This window comes from Bubalus kerabau, chromosome 20, assembly GCF_029407905.1.
Source record: "Bubalus kerabau isolate K-KA32 ecotype Philippines breed swamp buffalo chromosome 20, PCC_UOA_SB_1v2, whole genome shotgun sequence".
Lineage (NCBI taxonomy): Eukaryota > Metazoa > Chordata > Mammalia > Artiodactyla > Bovidae > Bubalus > Bubalus kerabau.
This window is the reverse complement of record NC_073643.1, coordinates 44466313-44478722: the sequence shown is the minus strand read 5'-3', so window position 1 is coordinate 44478722 and position 12410 is coordinate 44466313. Positions and strand designations below refer to the sequence as shown.

At 50.9% G+C, this 12410-nt stretch overlaps 1 protein-coding gene across 4 annotated transcripts in view; it reads right to left on the bottom strand.

The window, feature by feature from the left end:
• The window catches only part of FAM107A (family with sequence similarity 107 member A), an 82485-nt gene that overhangs the window by 67419 nt on the left and 2656 nt on the right, over positions 1-12410 (bottom strand). For 2 of the 4 annotated variants that reach the window (XM_055557163.1, XM_055557170.1), the window contains exons 1-2: positions 12121-12386; positions 1331-1447 (exon numbers count right to left, since the gene is read on the bottom strand). In XM_055557163.1, the coding sequence (XP_055413138.1) occupies positions 1331-1447; positions 12121-12279 (276 nt within the window). In that variant the 5' untranslated portion in view covers positions 12280-12386. Of the gene's footprint in view, positions 1-1330; positions 1448-12120; positions 12387-12410 lie in introns of those variants that run through there. The other 2 variants (XM_055557164.1, XM_055557165.1) reach the window with 2 other exon arrangements.

The following is a 12410-nucleotide window of genomic DNA, read 5'->3' as shown; positions in this document are numbered from 1 at the left end:
AGACATAGCTACTCTTATGGCTTTGGATCTCCCAGTCTCCCCTGAAGTGGGGAGTCCAGGCAGGTGATTTGTTGAAGGAGAGCTCTCTCAGGAAATCTGTGAAGCAGTAGGAAGGGAAGCAGGATGGGGCAGGAGAGGTTAAGCAAGGAAGTGGCTTCTGCTGACGTCTTGGTTCAGCATGATTCCGTGACCACAGCTCTGCCCCACTCTAAGGCGAGGACACTGGGCTCTTATTCCGCCCTATCAGTTGGTCACTGGCTATAGGACAACAGGAAAGGATAAGCAGGGAGGTGGGGTCAACCCCCCAAATGTCTCCGGGTGATGTCCCTCCCATCAGCGAGGGCAACTGTTTTGAGGAGAGTGCAGTTGTTAGCAGCGGACGCTTACGGCAGCTAGGAGGTGGGTGTGCTGGACCAGTAAAGGAGATGTGGGTGGAGCACCAACCCTCTACATATTATTATCCCCATTTTATAGCTGGGGAAACTGTGGCTCAGAGAGGTGAAGTAACTTGCCCAAGGTTACACAGCTAACCTTCCAGTAGTCATGTATGGATGTGAGAGTTGGACTATAAAGAAAGCTGAGTGCCGAAGAACTGATGCTTTTGAACTGTGGTGTTGGACAAGACTCTTGAGAGACCCTAGGACTGCAAGGAGATCCAACCAGTCCATCCTAAAGGAAATAAGTCCTGAATATTCATTGGAAGGACTGATGCTGAAGCTGAAACTCCAATACTTTGGCCACCTGATGTGAAGAATTGAGTCATTGGAAAAGACCCTGATGCTGGGAAAGATTGAAGGCAGGAGGAGAAGGGGATGACAGAGGATGAGATGGTTGGATAGCATCACTGACTCGATGGACATGAGTTTGAGCAGGCTCTGGGAGCTGGGGACAGGGAAGCCTGGCATGCTATAGTCCATGGGGTCACAAAGAGTCGGGCACGACTGAGCAACTGAACTGAACTGAACACAGCTAACAAGAGACAGAAGCAGGTTTTGAACTCAGATGTGAAGTCCTAGCTCTGAGCCTTGAAACTAGACTGCTGGTAGTCCTACAGAGGGAAAGGGGATTGAGGCTGTGGGTGTGTACCATCCCACATCCCCTGCCCACTGAGTGCCCCACCATACACTTTCTGTGCATCATATTAGCATCTTGGCTGATAGTCAGTTCCAACCCGGGCTTTTGAAGAAGGGAGCCACAGAAAGCCTTTGTGTTCCAGCTGAGGTCCTTGAAGCTTGTATGTCGGTGGAGCTGGTTGCTAGGAGATGCTTCTCAAGAAAGTTTCCTTTGGAAAATGAGCCCAGGCTCTGCCCGCAGCCCCAAGTTATTGTACCTTGGAGAGAGACATTCTACCACTTGTTCCCCTCAAGGTACTAGCAGCAGATCCAATTCCTCCTCCAACGCTCCTTCTGGGTCCCAGTGCAGAGAGGATCCTGGCTGAGAACAGCTCCTGACAAACAACCAGACAAACTAAGAAGCCTGGAGAGAAAAGGCCCTTTGAGATGACCTGTACACCCCATTATATAAATGGGGAAACTGAGGCACAGAGGATCAAGGGACTCCACAGTGAGTTGGTGATAGGGTCATGACTCATCTCTGTTGTTACTACACGAGCAGCCCTCCCACCCCAAGCCCTGCCTGGTGACACAGAAAGAACTCAGTATATGGAGACAGAGTACATTTCCCTTTATTTCTTTACCATTGGGTTTCAAAGCCTTCTGGGGGACAATGATTACTTTGCTCAAGTGGAGAGGAACAGCTGCGTTCATTGGGCATCTGCTAAGTGCCAAATCCTGGAATAGGTGTTTTCGGGTCTGTATCTGCTAAACTGACCTCTGGACAGTCTTAGGATCACTGTCTATTGCCTGTAGGAGCTACTTGACTAAGGACCATATTTTCCTGGTGTTTTGGGTTTTTTTTTTGCATGTCTAGAAAATTTAGCTCACATACTGGATGTTTGTGTGTGTGCGTGTGTGTGTGATGTGTTGTAGGGACTCTGAGTTCTGTTTTCTTTTGAACAGTGTCAAATTTTACGTTAGCAGGCAGTTCAATTAACAGTTGATCCCTTTGAAATCTCATGGGCTTGGTTTTACACTTTGCTAGGGGAGGAGTTAAGCCCAAGTTCCTTCCCAAGCCTGCCTAACATGAAAGGTCTCACCTCCCAACTCCCTCCTCTGAGGACCTTGAAGGATTTGGCTCTAGGCTGTATTTAGGCAGGTCTGGAACTGCTTTCCACTAGAGCACAGTCCCCACTTGTAGGGCCTTTCTCCTGTTGGCCTGATGCCTGGGGTGAAGGTCGGTCCCGTGTCTCCCAGCACTGCCTGACTTGAAGTATCTCAGTCCGCTCTCAACCCCCTGCCAGCCGCCCTCTGGCAAACCGTGGACAGTCCTGCTCTGGGCTGGCATAGCCAAACCTTTAGACAAGGACCTGTGGGTCCTGGGAGACCCACACAGACTTCCGGGGCCCCCTGGCTCTGCAGCTCCCTCCCCTCCAGTGCCTTGGCCTGTACATTCCTTCTTCGGTTGCCCCAAACCCTGATCGCTGCCCCTTGCACTCAGCGGGATGGTGGTGCTGTTTGGCCCCCTGTGCGCTGAACCATGCTCTGGGCATTGTCCCGGGATGAAAGACTACATGGTGAGGGACTCACCTGGTGAGTTTCCCTTCCCTCAGAATCGAAGCACCAGTGGCGCTTGCTTTCCTGGTGGCTCAGTGGTAAAGACTCTGCCTGCAATGCAGGAGACCTGGCTTTGATCCCTGGGTCGGGAGGATCCCCTGGAGAAGGGAATGGCTACCCACTCCAGTATTCTTGCCTGGGAAATCCTACAGACAGAGGAGCCTGGTAGTCCATGGGGTGGCAAAGAGTCAGACACAACCAAGGCAACTAACACACACACAGACACACACACACAGACACTCCACTGTCTGAAAGCAGCTGCCTTTTACTTTGTCAGGTGTGATATTTCGGGTTGGTCTGGTACCAGATTCTCCATCATGGCTGAGCAGTGTCTCTCCCTGTATTTGTCTTGGAATACTCACAAGATCCCTGAGAAAAAGGACTCGATGCCCTCATTTAACAAGTGAGGGAATCACAGTGTGTGCGGACACAGTAACATGCCCAAATGGCAGAGCTAGAGAGCTGAAAACCAATTTTTTGGACTTCCAAGCTCGTGTGTTGTCCCAATACTGCCCCTGCTTTCAGTGGAAAAGCTAAAATCAAAACCAAATTTCACTGTCACCATCACCAAAACAGCAGGTTTTTTCTGAACCCACTTATATACTTTCCTGTGTCCCATCTCTCTCCATGTACCTGCATTCCTATTTCTGCCACTGACCCCCTGGTCTGGGCGATCACCATCTTTCATATGGATGATTACCCTCATCCCCAAGTGGGCTTCCATTGCTTTCTTCCCAGAACACGTTTGCTGACTTGCTTCCTTGCTCTGCTGCCTTCAATGGCTCCCTACGACCCACAGCAGCACTTCTCAAAATGAAGTATTGAGAAGACTCCTTAGGGGATGCTCTGCTCTCAAAGATTCTCAGCTGGAAGCGCACACATGCAGGGGCTCTGCAGGAAAGACACTTGTTTAGCTGGCCTTCACCCAGACTGCGGGCTGGAAACTGCTGGCTCATGTAACCCCTGCTAAAATCTTGTGGAAGGCACTGGAAAATGTTGGCCCACAGAGTCAAGGCGAGTCTTGCTGTCTGCATTTCAGTCTTTCTACATTTCAACCTCCTCTCTCAAGTTCATTTCCGAAGACTTCTTGTCACAAGACATGCTCCCGCCCATCCCTTTGTCTCCCTTCTAGCTATAAGAATGATATAAGTCTGCAGCCCCTGGAAGTTTCTTTGAGGGGGACAGGCCCAGAAACGGGACCAACCAGAGGAAAGTGCAGCCATGACGGAGAGAGGGACTAGGTTTTGAAGACTTTATAAAGACCTTGGATGCAGCCTTACCTGAGGCCATTACTCCTGGACTTTCTGCTATGCTGCTGCTGCTAAGTCGCTTCAGTCTTGTCCGACTCTGTGCGACCCCAAAGACAGCAGCCCACCAGGCTCCCCCGTCCCTGGGATTCTCTAGGCAAGAGTACTGGAGTGGGTTGCCATTGCCTTCTCCGACTTCCTGCTATAAGAGCTGCTAAATTATCTGCTATAAGAGCTGCTATATTATTATTTATTCCCTCTTAACTCAGGGCTCCTACAAAAGAGCACTTGGCTGGTATATTTTCCCAACTGTCTGGCAAGTCTTCTGAGATTGAGCACGATGTCCTGCCCATCTGTGCTCTGCCTCTGGACCTGTGGGACTAAGGGTCGGGGGGTTCAGATGTTTCTTAAAAGTCATGAGTCATTATCCCATGAGGGCCACTTTTCTTGGCCCAGCATATGACCAGGAGTTGGCCGTGTGAGAGTTACTTCACAGTTGCCAGCTCTGAGCTTTCTCCTGGAGAGTGGGGGTGAGGAAACTGGCAGGGAAAAGAGCATGAGATACCTCAAAGTAACCCTGCCTTCTGTTTTCACACCTCGGTATAAGCCCCTCCCTCCGAGTGTGGATGGGATCTGTGACTTGATTCTAACACTAGACTATGCCACACATAACTATGGTAATGGGTGTGTGTGTGTATGTGCGTGCGTGTGTGTCTTGCTAACATGCAATGCCAAAGAGGTTCTCCTTGCTGACTTGATGGAGTGAGCAGACCTGCTGAGACATACACAAGGCCGGGAACAGCTCACAGCCTCCAGAGCTTTTGGTGGCCTCAAAGAGCTGAGGACAACCTCCAACCAGCAACCAGCAAGTCTCTGGGCCCTCTGTCCTACAACCACAGGGACCTGAACTCTGCAAACAACCTGAATGAGCTCAGAAGTGGATTCTGCCCCAGTCAGCCTCCGGACGAGAGCCCAGCCTGACCAATCCCTTGTGAGGTTCTGAGCAGAGGATGTGGCTAAGCGAGGCTAGGACTCTAGCCCATGGGAACTGTGACAGATATGGAAGCTGCAGGTTCTGTAGTAATGTGTAACACTACAATCGAAAACCAGTGGGCTTTAGAGAGTGAGGGGTCTGGGTTTTATTTCTGCCTCACGTGCCAGCAGTGTGACCTCACGTGAGTCCCATCATCTCTCCAAGCCCCAGTGTTTTCCTTTCTGAACAGGAGTAGATTTGGGAGAATTAAGCGAATGCATGTAAAGCACCCAGAAGGGTCTAGAACAGAGTAGATGCTCAATAAATAGCAGTTAAGAGTTATGATTAATTTTCTTCATTCACTTAAAAAATTTTTTTAATATTTATCATAATTACTTTGATACACAGAAAAAATAACTTTGCTTCAAATAGTTAAGGGGATTTCCTTATCTGGGCTTCCCTGGTGGTGCAGATGGTAAAAAAAAAAAAAAAAAGAGAGAGAGAGAGAGAGAAATACATCTGCCAATAAAGGAGACACAGGTTCGACCCCTGGGTGGGGAAGATCCCTGGAGAAAAAAATGGCAACCTACTCCAGTATTCTTGCCTGGGAAATCCCATGGACAGAGGAGCCTGGCAGGCTGCAGTCCACGGGGTCACAAGGAGTCGGACACGACTTTCACTTTCCTTATCTAAGAGCACAGAGCTCATCAGCAGAGTTAGATGACCACCCGACAATCCCATGTGGGTCTCTTTCCGGAACAGCCCCTTCCTCACACCTGGAGTAACACCAGCTGCCCAACAACAACTAGCCTAAGAGCCAGACACCTCACCGCCACCAAACCTGCAAGGTGGGGTCATTATTCCCATGTGGCAGATGAAGAAACTAGGGTTCAGAGAGGTTGAGTCACTTGCCCAGCATCCCACAGCTACATGTGGTGGAGGTGGGGTTTGGTTTCAGCACCTGCAAGAAACCACCTATTCCATAGCATCCGTACCTGGCCTGGATTCTCCCTCCCTAGTCTCCCGTGGGGTGGCCTGGGGGACACTGGGGCTTTCTGAACGGGGCAGGGACAAGGAAGTCAGCAGTGAGGCCTGGCCCTGGATCCCGTTACACCAGGGGAGATTGCGTTTCCCCCGTTCCGGCGCCGTGAGTGGGGCAGAGAGGCAGGCAGGCAGCCACTTCCCTGGTTATTCAAGTAGAAAATTACAGGTGCCCAGAATAGCCTGGGCATTCTTTTATTTATGAATAAGCGGCGAGTCCATGGAGCTGGAATGGGGGCTTACATGTATTTTTTCCACTGGCCACGTTCCCAAGATCTGCAGGGATCCTCAGTTCTCTCAGGGGACTCTCTGGGGGAGCCAGGGGAGCTGGTAGGATTGGGCTGTTTTCAGGGCACGGTCGTGGGAAAAGGAGAGACGGCCATGTCCTTCTTGCTGTGTGACCTTGGGCAAATGGCTTAGCCCAAATGAAGCAAATGGCTTCATTTCTTTTATAAAATGGGGTGGGTGCTAAACTTACAGAAATATGTTACTTTCTTCTGAGCATAAAATTAATATTTGCTCATTGTTAACAACGTAAAAAGTGCAAAAAACAAAATCACACAATGACCATTATATCGCCCCATAGCCCCTCCATAGTTAAGATAATCAAGGTTAACATTTGGTACATATACCCTTCCAGTCTTTCTTTCTATGCTTTCTATGCCTATAGAAAAAAAAAAAAAAGGAATATTCACTAGAAAGACTGATGCTGAAGCTCCAATACTTTGGACCCCTGATGCAAAGAGCTGACTCATTGGAAAAGACCCTGATGCTGGAAAGATTGAGGGCAGGAGGAGAAGGGGATGACAGAGGATGAGATGGTTGGATGGCATCACTGACTCGATGGACATAAACCTGAGCAAACTCTGGGAGAGAGTGAAGGACAGGGAAGCCTGGCGTGCTTACAATCAACAAAGGCTTTCAGAGCGCTGCCCCAGGCCCCGGGGAGGCTTGGAAGCCAGTTCTCCCCAACACTTCCCACTTGCTGTTTCTCCAGCCCTGTGCAGACCACCCCAACCCCAAACCATCAGAACGGTTAGTGAGGTGGTAAAGACATTTTTCCAGCTCCCAGAAGTGGATGTGGGGCCTGGGGTCTCCTGGGAGGACACCCCCCAGGCCTGAGGCACAGATGGGCTGGCCTGGGCATGGCTGCTGACCCTGTCTCTCCTCCCTGGAGGGTCAGTGTGGGGAGCTGCCACCTTCTTCCAGGGCTGGGTCTTGAATAGTTAATATGTGAAGTGCCGAGAACTGGCGTCTGACTCACAGTCCACAGTCAATACGTCTTAGCTGTCTCCATAACTGTTTTACGTCATTATTCCTAGTGGGGAGCTAGACAGCCTGAGGTTGTTCCCTGTGGAGACTTTGTATCGAACCCGAGGAGGCAGCAGTTCAATCTCTTGCAGGATGGAAGTCATGACAGCGCTGATGACAGCCACTTCCTGTGTCAGGCACGGCATGGAGCGGGGTGGGCAGGAATCGGGTCTGATTCCTGCTCTGCTGACTCATCTGGCTTGCTGCCTGTGGCCTCCACTCTATCAATAAATGGCCACCACTAGTCCCCATTCACAGATGATGAACCTGGGGTGGAGAGGGGTTAAGAAACTCTCCCAAGGCTGCACGGCTGGCAGGTGGCAAACAGGGGCCGCACCCCAGGCTTGTCCAGTGCAGGATCCCTCGTCCGGGAGGCTTGATCTGTAGGGATGAGGAAGGCCTGGTCCCTGCCCCCAGGTGCTCACTGCCTAATTCTGCCCAAGTCTGGAACTTTCCCAAGTTCCTTGGGTTTCCTGGGGGTTAGCGGGAGAAAGCTGTGGGCCTGGGGTCAAGACTGCCTTGGTGTCGATCCCTCCTGTGACACCGCCCGCTCTGTCACCCACGTAGGTGTGGGGCACAGTAAGTGCTCAGCAAGTCCAGCTCTTGGAAAACTGCACTGGTATTGCTCCCAGAGGACTCACTGAACGTCCAAGGGCCACTGTGCTTTCCGCCTGAGTGGCGGGCAGAGCTGTGGCCGGTTTAGCTCAAGGAAACACCGGCCTCCCCCAGCATGTGGGGTTGATTGCTATGTGCCAGATAAAGCTGTCCTAAGTCTGGGCTGCTCCATACCCCAGCCTTGGTGTAAAAAGAGGTGGCTGGACAGGGAGGGTGTATGTGCGGGCGGGGGGTATGTTTGTGAGACACTCAGTTGTGTCCGAATCCTTGTGACCCTATGGACCGTAGCCCGCCAGGCTTCTCTGTCCATGGGATTCTCCAGGCAAGAGTACTGGAGTGGGTTACGGTTTCCTTCTCCAGGGGATCTTCCCAACCCAGGGATCGAACCCAGGTCTCCTGCATTGCTGGCAGATTCTTTACCGTCAGGGAGGGGGTAGTTCTGCCCAAAGAATCCCAAATCTGCTACATCCTCTCTACGTTTGACCACCGTGGGTCAGGCAGGTGCTCTTGACTTTCTGCAGCACGTGTTTACGGGATGTTCCCTGGAGGAAACTCAGCCCAGAGAGCCGTGACAACCTGACCTAGAGAAGCAAGGGAACGGCTGCTTCAGGGCATGCTCCCTGGCTCTGGGAACCACCACCGCACCGGGTGGTGATGCTGGGCGAGGCCCACAGCTGAGGAAGTGGGCCGTGAGCCTGCCGCCCGTCTGGGGCTGATTCCCGCATTCACCACTGCCCTGCTGTGTGACCTGGCGCCAGGCACCTAACCTCTCTGAGCTCTGGGGACCACAGGAGTGCGGACTTCATGAGGTTGCTGTGAGACGGTACCTGGTGCATCATGATCACTCACTAAATGGGATATTATTATTTCCTTGAAATAAAGTTATTTGAAGCCCTGTGGGTCCAAGTTGCCAAAGTGCTCAGTATGAGAATGAAGAATGAGTCAAGTCACATTCTGGAGATTATGGTTTCTGCAGCTGAGATTCTCACCTCTGGGAAACGAGCTCCGTCAAAATCCTGACATGGCCCTGCTCCCTCTTCTTGAGGAGTCTGAACATCCTCATATACACATAGCATTTTATATGTTACTTCATAGAAACCCACCCATGAGCCTAACGGTGGAATTTATCCCAAGGAAAGGACAAGGGGTGGGTACCAAAATACATCTACTGCGATGTGGAAGCACAAAAACAAACCGAATACCTCCAAATCAAGGGCTGGCTAAGCACACCGCGGCAGGCCCGTATGCACGGGGCTCGATGCACCCACGAGAAAGGAGGCGCAGTAAAGGGTGTGTGACCTACCGCAGAGTGGGGGCAAGTCCTCGCGGGTCCGCCTCCCACACTGACAGCGCAGACTGCCAGGTCTGAAAAGATTCCCACCGCGAGTCAGCAGTGGTTATGCTGGACGCAAGAAAATGGGTGATTTTAGTTTTCCTTTTCTGTTTTATGATTTTTCTATCATATAGTATTTGAGTAATACATGAGAAGACTTTTAAATTAGAGGAGCAAAGTCCACTTTTAAAAATGATGAAAATGGAGTGTTGTGGAAAGTCAGGAAAATAAAGAGGGAAAAAAGCCCATTCATCTGGCTTTGATCACAAATGGCTGCTAGTACAATCTGTTCCCTGCAAGGAAGCAAATCTGCTTGACCTTCCTCTCTCACTCCCCGGCCTCTGGTGGAGCACAGGGATCCATTTCTCCTGTGCCCTGTCCCTCTGTTACCGCCCCCGCTCCTGGGCTTCAGTCATCATCTCTGAAGGATACATACTGCCGATGGTTGGCAGCTCCTCATGGCCAGCCGGAAGGAGCTGAACAACTTTGATCAGATAGAATAACAAATAGTAAGCAGCCCTTTGCTAAGCCTTTACAATGTGTCAAGTGCTGTGTTTTGTAGGTTCTTTTATTAACCCAGTTTCATACATGGGAAAGCTGAGGTCAAGGAGGTAGCCAACGTCATGAAGCTAGGGAGCAGGAAAGCCAGGACGCAAACCGAGGTTCTCCGGACTTCATGGCCGGGGCCCCAGGTGTGCAGCTACTGCTGACTCCCAGCTGGCTAACCTCAGACACGTCTCATGCCCAGCTGCTTGGCCCAGTTCCCCCAACCTCTGGCCACACCAACCCCCCCCCAGTGCCCCCCCTCTCCTACAGCACTCTCCCCTGCCCTAGTCCTGCCCAGCTTCTGCCTGTCTCCCTTCACCTGGAACACTGTCACCCTCCCCTTGGCCTGGCACATCCCTCCAGGGGTCTGCTTAGATAGCACCTTCTCCAGGAAGTCTTCCCTGATGGCTCCCCTGCCAGGGTTGGGTACCCCCAGGCCATGACCCACCCTGTGCAGTAGTGAGCCTGGGAGGAGGCCGGGCTCTCTGCAGGAGACTGTCCCCACACATGCTGGCTAAGCCCTTGCCCTGGGATGGTAGCAGGAGGTGGAGGCAGAAAGCTTGGGCCCTGAGGGCCAGTCCTTGGCCTGAGTGTCACATCTGCGCCCGACAGTCTTCAGTCTCAGCTCCTGCAGGTGTCTGCAGCTCCTGGGGACGCAGGCTCAGGCTTTGTAGCTGGGAGGCTCCTGGCTGTGGGCAGAGCAGGGGCAGGGGAGTGCCCACAAGGCACATGCCAGTGGACAGGACCGGGCCAGCGAAGTCACCCTGGGATATCTCTCTCCCTTTCCCCCAGGTTCACCTGGCTGAGCCTGGATGAGGCATCCCTGGAAAAACCACCACTGGAACTTTCCACTGACTCTGGCCTGGTTCTGGAATGGCAGGATTCTGAGACGGAGCCTGTGGTCATTTCTGGCCAGAGTCCCTGACCTGCTCAGGCACAGACTAGACCCACAGCAAGGAGACGGCTGTAGCACATGGGCTCAAAGTAATTCCAGGGCCACCAAGCCCTGGCTGTGGGATTTTGGAGCCTTGCCTAGAACTTTTTTTTTTTTTTCATCAATGGATGAGTGCATCACCCTGTAATTTACTTTTCTTTACTGTCCTTATTGAATTTTGATAAACATTATTTTATCATAAAATGAAGTGGGAAGTGGAAGTGGCCCCTCATTTTTTTTTTACACCAAAAGACATTTCAAAAGTTTAAACACACTTAAAACCTTATGAGACAACTAAAAGTTTCAGATTTTAAAATCATCACTGTTAAAGACTTATTCTTAAAGAGGAAAAGCTGAAAAAGGCAAGAGTATATAATGGACAAGAGACAACCATTTCACTAAATGGTGCTGGGAAAATTGGACAGCCACGTGCAGGACACGAGACCAGAGCATTCCTCCATGCCACGCACAGACGCTCAAAATGGACGTGAGACCCAAAAGCAAGACCTGAAACCACAGAGCTCCCAGAAGAGGAAACAGGCGGAGCCCCACACGGCAACAGTCCCCTGGTCTCCCAAGGCAAGAGAGACAACAGCAGAAACATACCAACCGCACCCAAGCCGACGCAAAAGCCCCTGCACAGCAAAGGAAATCAACCACAAAATGACGGCAGCCCTCTGAATGGGAGGAAGTACCCGCCGACCACATGACCGACAAGGGGTCAACACGCAAAACATACAACAGCGCCTTCGACTCAACACCAAGAAAGCAAACAACCCAATCAAAAAAAAAAAAAAAACAAAAACAGCAGGACACTCAACCATTTTTTCCCAAAGACAACATACAGATGGCCAATGGGCACATGAAAGGACTCTCAACATCGCTAACCATCAGAGAAATGCTGATCAAAACCACGATGCGGTATCACCCACACCTGCCAGAATCGCCATCCTCAACAGGTCAACAAATGACAGATGCTGGCAAGGAGAAACGCGAACACGTGTATGCTGTTGGTAGGAACGTAAATTGGTTCGGCCATGATGAAAAACAGGATGGCAGTTCCTCAAAACAAAAAATAACTGCTATATAATTCAGCAACCCCACTCCTGGGTAAATATCTGGAAAAATGAAAACACTAATTGGAAAAGACATGCACCCCAGTGTTCATAGCAGCACCATTTACAATAGCCAGTAGATGGGAGCGACCCAAGTGCTCATCAACAGACAAGCGGATTAAGTGTGGGGTATATATACACAGTGGAGTGCTTCTCAGCCTTAAAACAGAACGACATTCAGCTATTTGTAGCAACATGGAAGGACCTGGAGAACACCATGCTTAGTGAAATAAGTCAGATGGAGAAAAACAAACATGCAGATGTCGCTTATACATCAAATCTAAAATATACATACACACACACACACACACGTATATAGCAAAACAGACTCACCGATGTAGGAAACAAACCAGTGATTACTGGTGGGGGAAGGAGGGAGGGCACTGGGCTACCCGTGCAGGTCTGCAAGCCTTGTGGTTGCCCAGCCTCGAGAAAGAAGAAAGAGCCCGGAGATATTGACAGAGTTGTCAAAACATGCATTTGGTCTAACATTTCTGAAGCAAAAGGTCCCAGAGCGACATGCCCGCGTGTAAAGCAGCCAGACCAGCAGACAGGCCGTGGCCGCCATCTTTGCTACTCAGGGAAGAAGGCGGCTGCTATTTATAGATGAATGGACCAATAGG